The 17,039-nt window shown below is 51.6% G+C and overlaps 2 protein-coding genes across 2 annotated transcripts in view; both read right to left on the reverse strand.

The window, feature by feature from the left end:
- The window catches only part of TM9SF4 (transmembrane 9 superfamily member 4), a 23,571-nt gene extending 23,159 nt beyond the window's left edge, over positions 1-412 (reverse strand). Inside the window, exon 1 of the mRNA XM_026652701.2 lies at positions 375-412. Coding sequence (XP_026508486.1) covers positions 375-395 — 21 coding nt within the window. The 5' untranslated portion in view covers positions 396-412. The remainder of the gene's footprint in view (positions 1-374) is intronic.
- Positions 413-1,587: 1,175 nt separating this feature from the next.
- Positions 1,588-16,188, reverse strand: HCK (HCK proto-oncogene, Src family tyrosine kinase). The gene is made up of 12 exons (XM_026652819.2): positions 16,071-16,188; positions 15,287-15,329; positions 14,413-14,512; positions 13,965-14,060; positions 13,024-13,127; positions 12,093-12,242; positions 11,134-11,286; positions 10,333-10,515; positions 9,616-9,692; positions 4,676-4,829; positions 4,196-4,327; positions 1,588-3,047 (listed from the first exon to the last, which is right to left on the reverse strand). The coding sequence occupies exons 1-12, from the start codon at positions 16,185-16,187 to the stop codon at positions 2,845-2,847; spliced, it is 1,512 nt and encodes a 503-aa protein (XP_026508604.1). The 5' UTR covers position 16,188; the 3' UTR covers positions 1,588-2,844.
- Between the last annotated feature and the right edge of the window lie 851 nt (positions 16,189-17,039).

The raw sequence follows: 17,039 nt of genomic DNA on the forward strand, positions 1-17,039 counted from the left end.
GCGCCCCCAGCTACTCAGAGCAACCCCCAGTCTAGAAACTCACCATACTCCCGCACCGACCCCCACTCAGCTCGGGCCTCCATGGGCCCCCCAGGACATGCCCCCTCCCCCGGCAGCCACCCCCGGCCCAGGCCCCGCCCGGGCCGCCGGCGCCCCCCTCGTCCCCAGTCAGGGCTCGACACTCACCCCTCGCCCGCCACAGCCGTCCCGGGGCCTCGGCGGGCCCGGCCCCCGCCCAGCTCAGCCCCGGGACGAGGGGCCGGGACAAGCCCCGGGGCGGGGCAGGGGGGCAGGGCCCGGAGCTCGCGCTCCGCTGACGCCCCGGGAGGCTAGTACCGAGCCCTGACAGGGACTTCCCGGGCCGCTCCACTCACCGTCGCCCCCGCTGCCGCCATCTTGGATCCACGTGTCGGGACAGACGTAAGCGGAAGTAGTCAGTGGTTGGTTGGGGACGTTTATCACCATGGAGACGGCGGCGGGCGGAGGAAGCCGGTTCCGGGCCGAGCCCTCCAGGCGGAGCGAAGAAGGAGAGAGGCCGGGCCCCGGCCGAGCATAGGCACTGCCTCCGCCGGGTACGCTCCCTCGCCCCCATGCCCTAGTTACCGCCAGCAGGGCCCAGCTCCGGGGAGAGGACTGCCCGCAGCGCCATCTTTACTGAGGGTAGCAGGGCTCAGCCTGAGGGGGGGGCGTGTCACTCTCGGAGCCATCTTTACTGAGGGCAGCAGGGCTCAGCCTCAGGCGGGGCGTGTAACCTCGGAGCCATCTTTACTGAGGGCAGCAGGGCTCAGGCGGAGCGTGTAACGCGCGGAGCCATCTTTACTGAGGGCAGCAGGGCTCAGCCTCAGGGGGGGCGTGTCACGCTCGGAGCCATCTTTACTGAGGGCAGCAGGGGTCGTTTCCTCAGTTGGTAACCTATTCACCCCGCTGCGGCGCCATCTTTACTGAGGGCAGCAGGGCTCAGGCGGGGCGTGTAACACTCGGAGCCATCTTTACTGAGGGCAGCAGGGGTCGTTTCCTCAGTTGGTAACCTATTCGCCCCGCTGCGGCGCCATCTTTACTGAGGGCAACAGAGGGCGCAAGGAGCCATGCGTGGTTAACCCTGGAGCATAACGACGGTGACCTGGCACAGTTGTTACGCTGGGTGATGGCTGATGGGCCCCCAGCTAGACAGGGGGGTGGTAGCCACACCAGTGGGCACTGGCAATACTGGATACCTCCGTTGAGATAAATATGAGAAGGAAGAGACCATGCCCTGAACCCTGAGATCTCTCCCTCGATTGGCCGAGGGAGGACGGAGTATTTACCAGCAGCTAGAAACAGGTAATACCAGGCCTTCTTCGCTACCACCTCTACAATGTTAAAAGAAAGCCACAAACAATGCAAAATGTTTGAATATTTATTGACTGAAAATCAAAGCTGAGATAGAAGCACATTATCCACTCTCTCCTGTTACTGTTATCCAGGAAAGTCACACAACTATCTCAAAAATTCATTAGGAAAAAGAGAGAGACTTAAAACATGTCAAAAATCTTTATCCTCACTCCTGCCACCCCTCCCACCCCTCCCACCCCCACCCCAAATAATCTATCTTTAAATACTAAAAAACCTGAAATAAGTGTGCAAGAAATGCAGGGTTCCTTAGTAGAAATGCAAGTTAATATTAAACTGCAAATTGTGCTACCCTCCCCTATCCAGAGAAACTGAAGTTCACTGACGTTAACTACTTTCTCTTCAGATTTCTACTGCCACCTACTTCACGTTGTAAAATGCGTGAGAATATATCAGTCCCTAGCATCGTGTTCCTAATATGTTTTTTAGGAAACACACCTGTAATTCTCAGACAATCGTAAAGGTGCCACTATAAAATCTGCAGAAACAGCTCAAGAAAAGAGTTGAAAAATCAAAATTCTGCTGTTGTTACCCCACAGCAACTGGGGGGAGGGGAAAATCAGGCCAATGTCTGTTATTTATAAACTACCATATACGTGCGAGGCATCTTGCATGTCTTGTAAAAAGATGAGGTTCCTGCTCCAAGGAGCTCAGTATTTAGTTCAGTTAATACACTTGCCAACAGTTCACCCACAAGACGATGCAGACCAGATCCATGCAGGAAACCATCACAAAAGCGAAATGGGTTTGAAAGAGGCTTTACATGGCACCTTTCATCCAGAGATCCTAAAGCCTTTTACAAATCACTTTACAAGCGACCACTTCTGGGGTGAAATCCAGCAGCTGTTTAACAGTACACAACTCCAGCACGTGACAGTTTGTGATGAGGAGTGAACTATATTCATTTGAAACTGCATGGGGAGATTTTAGTCAGAATTCAGTTATTCATAACGTAATTTGCTCTCTGTTATCCTATCTGCATAAAGCAAACAAGCATCATGGGCTCTTTATAGAGTCACGCCCACAGTTTTATATCTCATTGGAAAGATGGCACCTTCTACATCACAGTGCCTTCTTGCACGATGCTAGGCCAATAGTTCCATATGGATTTAAAGGGAATGGAGCCACCTGCTGAAGACTTCCTGCAGCAATGGATTTTCCATAGCAGTCTCGCACCTAAGTACTAACAAGGCCTAACAGTGTTTAGCTTATCCAGCAAGTTCACAGCCCAAGGAGGCTGAAATGTAATGCTACTGCATTCTGCCTCCCAACTTCAATCAAGTCAGTGTCAGGAAATCTTTGGTGTCTAAGAAGAGGCTGATGGAAGTGGGCAATATGTATAAAGGAATACTAAGGGAGGGCTTGGCCAGGAGAAGAACAGACTGGGTGTGTCTATTACAGGTACTATAGTATGCACAGTTATGGATATCCATTGCTGTCACTGGATTGTCTACATTAAGGCTGATGCTGGTACTGGCTCTCTGTTGCAGTAAAGAAATCCTCCAGAACACTCTGTGTGTACTCAAAGGTAGGACGATCTTCTGGTTTGGTCTTCCAGCATCTCATCATTATATCATACAGCTCTTCTGGGCAGTTTTCTGTGCGCGGCATTCGGTATCCACGCTCCAGGGCACGGATCACTTCTGGGTTAGACATCCCTATAACAATGGGCAGGAGGGAAACCGAGTATTAAAACAGGTGTTTTCATTTTGATTTTTAACAACCCCTTTAGGGAGTGTGATCCCCCTAACATAGGGACAGGAAGAAAACACAGGAAGAGTGGTGGGGATGAACCCCTATACCACTACCTGGGAAAGGTACAGCAATCAGAGACAATGACATTCAAAGCAGTATTAACATAATCATTTTTTATCCCAATAAGAGAGATCAGTTACGAAGTCCAGTTCTGCATAACACTCCAAAAATAAAGACCATACTCTTCATTTAATAGGCAGCAGGTTTAAAAACAAACAAAAGGTAGTATTTCTTAATACAACGCACAGTCAACCTTGGGAACTTGTTGCCAGGGGATGTTGTGAAAGCCAAAACTATAACAGGGTTCAAAAAAGAACTAGATAAGTTCATGGAGGATAGGACCATCAATGGCGTTCCTAGCCTCTGTTTGCCAGAAACTGGGAATGGGCAACGGGATGGATCACTTGAGAATCACATGTTCTGTTCATTTAACTCTGAAGCACCTGGCATTGGCCCTGAGTTTCAAAGGTGCTGACCGTCCACATTCAGTGGTGCTAAGCATCTCTGAAATCAAGCCGTGTCTCAAGCTGGGTACCCAGAAATGGATTCATCTAAGTTTAGTGGACACCTTTGAAACAACAGACCTTAATTTCATGTCTATTTCTCAGTCTCTAAATCTGGGACTCCTGCAGCTTCTGCTTTGGGCTCTGTGCACTTTGATGTCTGCAAGTTTCGACTGGGGTGTGTTTTTAGGCTATAGACAGTGCGTAATCAAGGTTAAATTAAGAGCACCAGCTGGGTTTCAATCTTTCACACCATCCAGTCTGGGCTGGTACCTGCCCAAACAGCAAACGTGGATGAATGAATAATACATGTTGGTCAGAGATGTGACCACGCCATGCCCTGGGTACTCTGCCTTTTACTTCTTGTTCCAAGGCTTTGTCACCTGGGACCCTGTGCTCATGATCCTGTCTTCAGACACTGCTCCCCAACTTTTGTGGTTCAAAGTTCTCAATGCACCCTTCCTTCCCCGATACCTTTCTAACTTCAGCTAGAAGTAGATTATATGGGCAAGCCAAGAATAGCATATGGAGACATTTCAACTTTGTACCTGGGTACGGGGTCCGCCCATAGGTAACTATCTCCATCAGGAGGATTCCAAAGGACCAGACGTCTGATTTTATGGTGAAAGATCCAAAATTGATGGCTTCTGGTGAAGTCCATTTAATGGGAAACTTGGCACCTGGCAAATAGATCAAAATTGTCAGGTGTAACTCACATGCCAAGTGGCCAGAAGTGAGGCACATAGCAAGATAAGTAACTAACAGAAGGATCTATGGAGATGCAAGTTAAGTAGCCTCCATGCTACATTAACCTATGTGGTAACTTCTTCCACATGTCCTCGACATGCAAATTACGCCAACTCAGACTCCCGTGTACATGGGTAGGTGGGTGTAAGCAGACCTAAGGGAGTCCAGGTTACACCATCTTACACATCACCTCTGAATCGGGCTGTCCATGTGCATTTTGGCATGCCTATTAGGTTATGCAGGCTGCATTTGCGCATGGCATCCACAGCAGCTCTCTCTACCTTCCCGGGCTGTGTACTCGTTATCCTCAATGATTCTGGCCAGTCCGAAATCGGCAATCTTGCACACCAGGGTGGCTGACACCAGGATATTGGCAGCTCTCAAGTCCCGGTGGATGTAGTTCCTCTGCTCGATGAAAGCCATTCCTTCTGCAATCTTTAGAAAGGGGAGAAAGTGTGTGTGAGCCACAGAAACAGACCCTTCCTGGGCACCATGAAAGACATTAGCTGATCATTAACAAGCACCTGGAAACCAAGGACTAGAACAATGAGTGTGCAGTGAATCCTCTCTCTCCAAGAGGAAGGGGGGGTGACAGACTAAATCCCTGTCCCCTAAGGAAAGGGTTGTTCATCGAGCTTCAAGACGGGATCAATTATGGCAAAGTCCAGGATTGTGGGCAGCATTCAGCCCTCTGCAGAGGGCCAACACGAGGCTTATGCACCACTTACACCCATGGTGGGGAGATGGCAGAGGACAGTGGCTGATGAATTGATGTATCAGAACCAGCCTTTGCAAATTTCCATGAACTGGAAACTGGGATCTAACCTGTTCACCAACCGTCATGCACATGGACTCTCACAAACACCCACGAATTTGCAGACAAACACACTCATCTTGAATTTGCCAGCACCCACACACGAGCTGGTGCACACATGATCAGAACCCAAATCTGTTGCCACAGGCCCTCAACTCTACTATCAAGACCTGTGGGAATATACTAGGCTCGTGTCTGCTTTTAAGCTGCCTCAGTGATAATCTTTTTCCTAATCTCACTATAACTGCACACGTGGAACTATCTCTGCTGAGCCCCCTGCCCCAATACATGAAGAAGAATGTAAGTGACAACATATACAGATCTCCCATTAGGATGGAGAAATTCTATAGAACTGAGAGCAACTCTCCCAGAACCTAAACATATGATGAGCAAAGTTCTCCCCCAGACATCTCTCTCATGGAGTTCAGTGGATGTGGGGCCCGAGATGTCTAACTGGGGAGTGGGAATTTTAAATTCAGACTTGCCCATAGTAGCACTGAATATTACATCTAAATAACACTCCCTTATCTGACCATGCTCATATGTGGGAGAGCCCAGTAGATGGCACTCGCCTCAAACAACACAGAATGGTCATCAAGAGGCACTCAGACAGAGCAATGGGAGCAGGAGGCAACAGAGAATGGGACACTAGGGATAAACCATGGAGCTGGAAAGGAAAGAATTCATGTGGATGAAGTATGCATACTGCACTTGCTTACCCCTGTGGAGAATCTGGCCCATAGAATTTGGGGGCCTAAATTTTCAAATACTTGCACCTGTGATGTCTATGCAAAAAACAAGTGCCACAGACACAAGAGGGTAATTTTACACTCAGGAACCTATTTGCACCCCCAGTTACTCATTCTGCTGCCCAGGAGCTATTTGCATGTATTGCTGCCTCTCTCTGGGAAAGCTGGAGGAAATATTCATGTGTTTGCATTAAAGGTTCTAGCTAAGCCCTTTGTGAAGGCTCAGATCCAGAAAAATGATGTGCACAAGTACTACGGGCATTTACCTGAGGCCGTGTGCTCTAGTGCAGAGGTTCTCAAACTGCGGTCCGCGAGCTCCATTCAGGTGGTCTGCAGATAGTTCCCTCTAAGGTGCGCGCCTGGGCGGCCACACACCAGAGAATGAAGGGCCACCCACCTAATTAGTGGAGCCGCACAGGTGTGGCTCCACAAATTGGGTGCCTGGTCCCTGGAGAAGATGCACATGTGAGGTGAGGTGGTGGCCTTAGGGGGGAATAGGGGATAGGTGGAAGGGGCAGTGGGGTGAGAAGAGGGGGTGGGGGGAATTTGGGATGTGCAGAGTGGCGGCCAGAGAAAGAGGCAACTTTCCGCAGCTCCAGGGCTGCAGCTTCCAGGGAGACGGCCCTCTTTCCCAGCCCCAGTTCAGGGGGCTGCCGCAGTGGGGGAGAGTGGGCACATCCATCACATTAGAAAGGTAAGAATACTGATATTAAAATATGAGTTGTGTAACATTTTTTTGTTCTACAAATAAAAGCAATTATGACTTTTTTTATAGGGCGCTTTTAACCAAAGCACTTTACAATAGTTAGCTAATGGTACAAACAACATTTGGAAAGATCATTAAGTGGTCTGCCGAGACCCTCAGCAATTTTCAAGTGGTCCGCGAAAAGAAAAAAGTTTGAGAATCACTGTGCCGGTGGATAGGGGCTGAACCAGGAGACCTGGGTTCTATTCCCAGCTTTGCCATCAGCTTGGGCATGACCTTGTGCAAGCCATGTCATATTTCTGCCTCTCCCACCTTTAGCTTGTCATTTCGAGGGTAAGCGCTCCAGGCCTCAGACACAGTCCAAAAGCCCTGGTCTGCACTAGAAAATTAGGTCTGTTTAACTAAGTCAGTCAAGGGTGTGAAAAATCCCCTGCCCAGTGTAGTTAAGCTGACCTAAGTCCCTCTATAGACAGTACTAGGTGGATGGAAGAATTCCTCCATCGACCAAGCTACTACTGCCTCTCGGGGGAGGTTGAGTCCCTTTACTAACAAGAGAATCCTTCGTCAGCATAGTTAGTGTCTACACTGAAGTGCTACAGCAGTGCAGCTGTGTCACTGTATCATTTGACGTGCAGACAAATCCTTACCAGGGGCTAGTCTACACTTCAGAGGCTTTGCTGATACAGCTATACCAGCATAGCTACACGGCAGAGCTTCCTAGCGTAGACACAGTGCATGCTGACAGAAGAAGGTTTTTCTTCCAGCATACCACCACCACCTCCCTGAAGCACATTAGCTACACTGACAGAACCACCCTTCTGTCAGCATAGCTGTGTTTACACTGGGGATTTTACTGACAGCTATGCTGGAGAAGGGGTGTGGCTTTTAACATGCCTGACTGACATAGCTATGCCGGCAAAATTTAGTAGTGTAAACTTGGCCTGTGTATATGTACTGTGCCTACGACCCTGGGACCGGGACCTTGGCTGGGGCTTCTAGCTGCTACTGATATAGAAATAATAATACATTTGGATGCACAATCAGATCAATTCACACACAAATTAGATGCACAACTGCACATCCAACTTATCTGAAGATCTGGTTCTGAAAATGTTATTTCAAAAGCTATTTTCAGGGAGCATTTTGTGAACTCCTGTGAAATCTTTTCCTTTCCTTAGCCCTATCTTCAACCCACTTTCCCTTCTGCTAGGAAACTCCTTTTAGGCATGGCTTCTGCTAACACACTTGTGCCAGGCAGTGTGTATGGAGCAAACGTTCATTATGCCCCTTTCCAGGAGCCTTACCCAAGACAACACTAGTCTTATGTTTAAAATCGTTTCCCAACATTGAGTAAAGTGGAAAACAATTAGAGCCTTGGGGAGCCAGAGACAGTGGCTGGTGGTTCAAAGCATGACTTTCTGACAGAGTAAAGAATGCCCTGGCTGGAAAGCTGCATGGCCCTGCCCGAGTACTGTGATGTCTGGCAGAAGGATGTCAGAGCTGGAGCCACCAGGTGGCCTGTGGCTTGTAAACCAGATCACCAATACACACAGTTATTTCTGCTGCTCCTCTGACTTACACACTTGGCAATTAGCTGACTTCAGCCATAACCATTGTATCCTGGAGACAGGAGAGAGCAAGTCTGGGTGACCCGAAATAAAATGGAAACTTTCCCTATCTAGACTCCCACAAAGAAAAGTCACCAGAATCTGTAGTAAATTCTATGGCCACTGGACAGCATAAAACCGAGGCCCTTAATAGACACAGACTCCTCCAGATCTTGACATGGGAAAGGCTGGAACTGGTTCTCTGCCAGATAGCTGACCAACCGGATCCTTTACAACGCTAACCAGCTGCACAGTCCCCAGACCTCTAACTGCCAAATTCTATAGTTAAGGGGTTAATCATCAGAGAACAAACTACTTCCCCTTCAGCCACCACCACACACCTGCTTCTCCTAAGCGTCACACAGCTGTACGGTGGGGCCCAGGGACAGTTGTGAACAAGTGGCCGGTTGTTTCAGAGAGCGGAGCGAGAACACCAACGCATCAGAGGAGACGCAGAGAAAGAAAACTCACTGGATCATTTCCAGGTTTCCCTCTCCCAAAGCAGAAAAAGCACCAGGTCCTCCCCCACACCTGCACATTTTCCTGGGGCCTACGAGGCCTATTTGCATATTCAAATCAGGCTCACAACTCTCCATTGTTAGATCCTGAACAGTTGGATTCTTCACAGAGCCTAGCTGGTCTCTACCCACTCCCTCATCATCAGGTTTTACCAGGGAGGAACCTCCCAGGCAGGGATTTGCTCCCAGCAGCTACTGACCTACAGGCCAAATATTTCTCCTGATCGTTTCAGCTTTTGAGTCTAACACACTTCCTTCCAGTAACACAATTTGGCCCTTTATACCTCCCAATTGCGTCCCAAACACTCAGCTGTTACAACTCACAACCCCGAGGGAGGTAAGGAAGTATTGCTCTTTGCCTTTTAAAGACAGGCAGCCTGGCACTCATCTTACTTACATGTCAGTACTTGACACTGCCCTCAGCGAGAGAAGGGGCAGGCCTCAAGTTCAGGGACTTGCTTAGTGACACTGAGTTAAGTGGCACTCCAGGGTTCCTGGTACCCACTCCCATGCTCAGTACTCTAGACCACACTGCCTTTGAGTACAAGGGCCCTTCTGCTCTGTAACCATCCCAGTCTGCAGTCTGGCCTCTTCAGCTCACACAGGGCTCACGAACGTGCCAAGAGACCAGTTGTTTTGACCCCAAAAGGTCAATTGCTGCGGGGACTTGAGGCCTTAGCGCAAAGACCTTCAGCACAAGCTGGCCTGGCTTTTCTCTCACCACTGGCCACTGTGCACAGCTCCATTCCTCCTCCGTGGCTCACGCCCAAACTAGGAGCAAAAGTTTCCCAGGCCGCCCTTATGCCCTCACTGTGCTCCCTCCTCACCTGGGCAGAGAAATCAATCAGCTTCGGGAGAGGCTGCTTGTTGCCTTCATCGCTTTTCAGGAAGTCCAGCAAACTGCCTGCAAAGGGCACGACAGGGAAGTGGTCAGGGCCTGGGCAGCATGTTCTGTCCGTCGCCAAGCCCCTGGATCATGGCCTGCAAACTTAGCGCACTCCCCACACCTGCTCAGGGAAATGCAGAGGGGCCCACTACAGAACCAGCCTCCCAGGAGCGATTTCTCAATCCTGCACGTCCCCAGAGCTGCAGCCGGAGGGATTCAGGCAGAAGATGGGACCTCTCATGCTCTGATCTGCGAGACGTGTCTTCTGCCTCCCTTCTGCATGCCTGCAGGGTGGGGTTAGTCTGGGGGGAGGAGGGGCGCTAGCTCCACTCCAAGGGTTTCTCATGCTTCTTGCCGTTTCCTTTGTTCTCTTCCTGTCATTTCCCATGCTCCTTGCCTCTTTCCTGGCAACAACTTATCACATACTTCCAGCCACGAACCGTATCCTGGCCAATTGCACGTGGGCAACGCACTCCTCCCACACCCAGGGACAGCACGTGTGGAGGGGTACGGGCAACCGTGTCTGGGGCTGCCAAGGAGCATACCTTGCCTACCCCCGGGTGGGCCCTGAATAGCGTTACCACCTGGTATTAGTGCACTCGGGGCTCCATCTCTCTCTCTGCCCCAGAGGCAGGTCAGCTGGGGCGGGGGGAGTTACCTTGCTCCATGAATTCAGTGATGATGTAAATAGGCTCTTCCTTGGTCACCACCGCGTGCAGCTTCACCAGCTTGTCGTGCTGCAGGCTCTTCATTAGGTTTGCTTCTGCCAGGAAAGCTTCCACTGACATGCTCCCTGGCTTCATGGTCTTCACCGCTACTTTGGTGTGTTTGTTGTAGGTGGCTGGAAGGGATAGGAGGACACTAGGATGCTTCAAGGCCATTCCCAACCTGCCTGGAGCTGCTGACACCATTAGCTGCTTTGAGGGCAAAACTGTACAGGGCTTCCTCTCTTCCAGTGGCCGTGGCCCTATCCCACTCTGCAGTTACAGCTCAGTCCTGTTCTAGTTACAGCTCAGGAACCTGATCCAGGTGCTAGCACCCCTGAGGCTGCTCATCTCTCTTCCTCCACCCACAGTGCCTCAACCCCTCCCAATTCGCACTGAGGCTTCTCTGCCCTGGGAGATCATTAGATTTCAGAGGCATGACCCTGGTTTGTATGGACACACTTGCTACATGAAGGCTGGTGGCTAGATATATCCTTCAGTGCTCTTCCCCCGTTCACGTGGCCCAGCCCCGAGAGGCAAATCATAGGAGAAAGAAAAGCAGAATTTGGTTTCATATATCCAATTATTCAAATCCTCCCTTCTCTGCCGCTGGAGAGATCATTTATTTACCTGCCTCTTCCAGTGGCCTTCCTTCCTTATTGCCTACTATATCCCTCACCTCTTGCCTTCAGAGCCCCTTCATCATTACATCTTCTGTCTTCCCTTTCCCCTTGACCCCCAATTCTTGCTCTTACCCATCCAGACTTCTCCAAATTGCCCAGCTCCCAGCTTCTTCTCCAGCTTCAGGGATTCCCGGGGTATTTCCCAGGCATCTTTCTCCCAGGGTTTCTGTGGCTTTGGCGCAGAGCAGGGGAAAGTGAGCTTCTGGCACAGCCCATCACTTTGGCCTGAAAAAGAAGAACAAGATCTACCGATCAGGATCAGTCTTTTCTGCCAGGCAGGGTGAGTCTGGGCTACAAAGCTCTGTGCCTGCTCCTCTCAGGCTAGTAATAGCATAAGGGCCAGCGTAGATGCAGGTGTTTTCACCACACGCAGGATTTCACGACTCACATAACAGTCTGCCACGTAAATAATGCCATTCAGTCCAGCCCTAAGGACCATTTTTGCTTTAATGGGATAAACGTTCATCCGCATGGCGTGTGACCTGGAGTGTGAAGTCCCCTCTATGCACTAAGTAGGTACAGCTCAGGAAGCTTCCCCACAGTGCCCTGCATCCTGGGTTTTTGGAGGCCGGGGAGCACAAGCCACTTCTGGAGTGTGGGAAAGTTTCTGACTGTGCAGCTCTCCAAGCCGCTGCTCCCGCATACAGATCGCTAGGTATGGGGGTAGTCTGGGGATGTGGACGCCTGCCGCTAAGAACTGGACTACAGCCATCAAAATTATGTCCTAGAGCATCAAACCGGCTGTCAAGCACTAACGACTTGCAGGCACCAATGACCAGGGCTGGATTCAAAGCAGTAACCTAGAGGCAGAAGAATCTGTAACTGATAGACAGCCCCTAAAATGAAGGAAAAACCTTTATTTGACAGGCAGAGAGAGGGACAGAGGTAGCAGGAGCGAGGAGATGCTGCAGAGAGATGAGCCTCTAGGGAAGCTGCCTGCCCACGGTGATAGCAAGGCAGCCCGGAGGTGGCAGTGTGCACAGGCAGCACTTTCTCCATGGAGGACCCAGCGCATGTAACGTAGGACTCACCCTTATAGTGGCTGACCAGATCCTGGAGCGTGGCAAAGCTGTTCCGAGGGGAGATGTAGAAGCCACCGCTGTCCAACGTCCGGATCTTATAGTGCTTCACTGTCTCCCCGTTTTGGGGATCAAAGTCTCTCACAGACAAGGAGTAGCTCCCTGATTCAAGAGACAGACACGCAAATGGAGACTCCAGGGATATCGGCAGGCCCTGTTGAAAGCGGGTAGCTACAGGCTCCTGCTCTGTAGAGCTTCCACACTTGCACAGGTTACCCCAGTAATGCCAGCCTGAGCTCCCCTCCACCACACCACTGCCTACTGCCCATGCCACAGCAACCTCCCCACTATGCAACCCAGTTCATTGCTGCCAACGGCAGCTAGTTCAACAGCCTGCAGCCCTGCTCAAGGGAAAGCAGCTCTGCTAACCGCTCCTCCCTTAAGTGCCCGCATCCCTTTGTCTGTTGCAGGGATTTCCAGAAGCACGGCAGTGGGATTTCTAGGCTGACACTCAACCCCTTACTAGAGGAAGAGTTTGCAATGGGCTTGTTTACTGAAGCACTGAGCTGAGAAGCAGATAAGCTCTGCCCTCCCCGATCATCTGCTCCTCCTAACCTCAAGAGGAGTGTCAAATCGGGTCATTTCCTGCAAGCCCACCCCTCCCACACCGATTAGGGTGTTTTGCAACATTGCGGGTGACAGCAATACTTTAGCAGAACTGTATGTTCTGGTAGCAAGAGGAACCAAGTTAGACGCCCAGAGCAGAGAAGGGACTCGCAAGGGGGAAACTTTCAGACCGCTGTTCTTTCCCTGCTTGATAACTGCTGCATTGTCTGGATCAGGATCACCCACCCCCAGCCAACCTCCTCCTGCCCTGTCCCAGACAGCAGAGGCCTTCTGATTCCACAAGGGGCAGCACCCCCTCTGCTGCCCCCTTTGTTACCTCTCGTCGTCTCGCTGTCTCGGATCATGAAGGACCCAATCATATTCCCCGGCGCAAGGAGGTAACGCTCTGCATCTTTCCGGCTGACTCCTTTGAAAAACCACCTGTAGGGCGAAACCAGAGCTGACCCCAGCCACCCGCGCTGAGCACGCAGGCGGCTTCCCAGCTTTTCTGCTTCTCAGACATTCCTGAAACTCTGCCCATTTACCCTTTCCAGGACAGACTCAAGCCGAGGGTGCTGCAGCCTGGTTTGCCACGGTGTTTCTACAACACAGCACTGCTTTATCAGGGTCATTCCCTGTCGATGTAACATGGCAGTTACAGCTCCCGTGTCTCCATCACTGGGCTGCGAAGACCTCACTCCACCCCCACCATTGTCTGTGCTCTGGGGGACTCACCATGGCTTCTATGTCATGCCTTTCCAATGGATCTCCCTGGAACACAGGAACAGGCTTCCCGGGTGATCTCTCCCCCTGGCCTCACTTTCTCCTCTGGACTCTGAAAAGCCAGGGTTGGGGGGCTGGAGCCCACATTTAGCCATCCCTTCCGCACTCCGGGCATTCCCACCCCCTGAAGGAGTGAGTGGTGGAGAGAGGCCAGGGCAGAATTAGGGCAGCTCATTCTCTGGGTGTGGGGGGAAGGGCAGGGAAAGCTTATGGTTCCCATGAAGGAGGAGAAAGGCGTCTGTGGGGCAGTGGGAAGCGGAGACTCTGGTGGCCAGCCCCAGGTCTGTCTCTAGGCAGGAGAAGAGTTTAACCTTCCTGGAGACGCAGCAAGCGGAAGCAAAGATCAGCAGAACAGAAATGGGAAGGTTACGCCTGAAAAGGCAGAGAATGGCAGACACGATGGGCAGCGGAGCGCAGGTTATTCAGCTAAAGAGGGATCTGTGAGGTTATCCCTGCACAGAGATCCTGCTCCACCCAAATGAATGGCAGACTCACTCTTCTGTCTCCAGGGAGTTTACCCGGGCAACGTAGTTACTAGGGATGTAGCCTTCTTGCCCGGTCAGCGCCTTTGCTCTCCACCACTCTCCCGACCTAAGGAGAGACAGACATGAGATTGCTCCCATCACCCGACATTGCTATGGGAGTCTGCAGTGCATTTCCAGTCCTCCCTACCCCCCAAAGGCAGCAGTTCTAAGGCATCTCTGATGCTGCACCCCAGGCCATGAAGCCCTGTAGCAGAGGGAACTCTACAGGGCCATAAGCCTAGAGAAGCGTAATCACAGGGAATAAGCCTTCAAGGCTCCCCAGGACCCACAGAGCCAGGGCACAGCGAGGGGTTGCCAGGCTCGCAAGAAAAACAGGCTAGTCTTACGCAGTCACTCATTTAACCTCAACGCCTTCCACTCCCGCAGCCAGGGAGCAGGGGTGCCGGGGCTGCACTTACTTCTCCAGGACCTTCAGCTGGTCTCCTTTATGGAAGCTCAGGTCCTCATTGTGTATCGCTTCATAGTCATACAGGGCCAGGACGATGTAGTCATCAGAGCCTGCAGGGCAGAACACACACCCCGTCCCTCAGAATGGCAGAAGAGCTTCTCCTGGGCATGGGCAGTGGGAAGCAATTGACTCAGACACGAGACATCCCCACCCCTCTCTGTCCACAGGTCACGGGGACCCCTCCATTATTCCAGTGGATCCCTCACCCAGAGGGAGCACTGGCTGTGCATGCACAATCAGTCCTGGCTGACCCCACACTGTTTCCCCTGATGGATTCCAACCCTGACTTGCCAGGATCAGGCCCCTCTGGTGGGTCCTTCCCTATTCACCCAGCCAACCCTGTTATAACAGTGGAGTCCCCTCCACTCCAATAGAAAACAAAGCCAACAGCAAAGCGCTCGTCTCCCTCACAGTAACGTACACACTCACGCCTCCCCTCCCCACACACAAACACACTCGTGCACAGCAGGGACTGCAGACCTGGGGGAGGTTCCATGGGGGGGTAATGATTTATGGACTTGTCTGTTTTCAGGTTTTTGATGAGCTTGGGACATGCCTGAGCATCCAGAGGCACCACACTGAGACCATTACAGTCGCTGGCACCCAGGACCCAAGTGGAATCTGAACTCAGGTTCCCAAAGTTGAAAGGCTGGTGTATTACATGCAACGCTCAGACATCTCGTACTAGGGAAGGGTCCAACCGGGGCACCGGAACAGATCCTCTGCTCTGGGGGAGTTTGAACCAGATCTGAAGGCTGCAGCTCACATTCATCTCCAATGCTCGCTCCTAACAGAGCTGCCGGCAGATCATATTTTATACATACCATCCGCTGGGTGGGGCTGAGTCGCGCTGGAGGCATTATTGCTCTGGAAAACAAGACGGGGGGAACAGTTAGAGTATGAAGTCCCCAGACGTCACACAGACCAATCACTCCCCTGCGGAATGGAGATGGGCCGTGGACAGCACTGGAGACCACGTGGAGAGGTCATACGGGGGGAGACTGGGCTCAGCAGAGCTGGGAGTTGCACCATGAAAGTCTGGATGGACAGTGGGATGGAGCACACGCTCCTGTGGGGTGCCACAGCCCATTATGGACGACGAACTCCTGCAATATTTATTTTCTCTCTTTAACCCATTCACTGCTGACCTCTAGTGGAACCATGACCTTCATCTCCTCCTCCTCTTCCTCCCTCTCAAGTGTCTTCCTCCTTCTCTGACCCCTTTCTCTCTTTTTCATTCTCCATTAGCTTCTTCATTTCCATCAGCTTACCCTCTTGCCCGACCCCGGGAAGGATTGCAATGCATTTGCATTCCCAACCCAGAACAAACCAGCATTACCCCCAAGCCACAGGCACAAGTAGACTCCTGCTGGTGTGCTGGTCCCAGATGCCCCAAGAGCAGGTTGTCCTACTGCCTACGTCAAATCCAAACAGAAATATTGGCTGGTGGGGGGGAAGACGTTCCGTAGCTCCCTTTTCTCTCTTCTAATGGCTGGATCTTGCACCTCATTTCCCTTTGCCCCTGGCCTTGACCCATCGGTAAATACAGCAGCAGCAGTGACCTTCCCTAGCGCTCAGAAAGAAATTTCCACTGACATTCCCACTTACTTTCTTGTTAGTGGATGTGGGGTCTTTCACATAGTGGGGCTGCAGGAAATTAGGGCTAGAATCAGCTTTGAAGTCCTTGCCAGGCACTCTGGCATCCTTGGATTTCACACAGCCCATCCTGCAGCGGAAAGAAGAGAGAAATAGAGTTTCACCGGCTCAGTGCTGCACGGAAAGGAAATAACTTGAACACTGACAAACCCATGTTCACGCCTACACAGCCATCAGACCCCCACTCATCTAGCCTGCTCGGTCACCAGCAGCGGCCAGTACCAAGTGCTGGAACCCCACGATGAACAGAAAAACCAGCCCAGAGGAAAATCTCTCCCTAACCCCAGGCAGTTCGCGGTTGGCTTACATCATACAGCAGGAGTATTATCACGACTCCCTCCAAAGGAGCCCAAAGATGGTAGAAACTTCCCAAAAGGGAAGGAATCCTGACCCCAAGGAGCTTACAAAATACCATTAGACAGGACACAAAATATCATTAGACAGGGGGAGGCGCGAGGGGTCTCAGCAAGAGGATATTGTGGTTACTCAGGAAGGGCTAGACCATCATCGTGAAACTAGGAGATGTTTTTAAATTTGTTTTATTCAGAGAAAAGAGAGGTCTGAGTAGGTGAATTTCACGAGGGCATCGCAGCGGAGAGGGGCCTGAAGGAAGGACATGATTGAGGAGAACTGGGGGCCTTGCAGACCGAGCGTCCCGTGCCGAGGGACCACCGAAGGCACCCGGAGACAGCTGGGGGAGAAGTGACAAAAGGCCAACACCACTGGCAGTGCGGGGGAGGCGGGGAGTGAGGACACCCCATTTCTCACAGTTCTGGCTCAGAGCGGAGAGAAAACTCCTCAAACAGCCGCAGTCACAGCCCTAGCAGTATGCTCCCAGACATGGCCACGGGCACCGCCCACTTGGGAGGATCTTTGGGGACCGAGATACCAACCACCAGGGCCGGCTCCCGCCCTAGTGGT

The sequence above is a fragment of the Terrapene carolina genome, unplaced genomic scaffold (assembly GCF_002925995.2).
Source record: "Terrapene carolina triunguis isolate 2854851 unplaced genomic scaffold, T_m_triunguis-2.0 Scaffold130, whole genome shotgun sequence".
NCBI classification, from domain to species: Eukaryota; Metazoa; Chordata; order Testudines; family Emydidae; genus Terrapene; species Terrapene triunguis.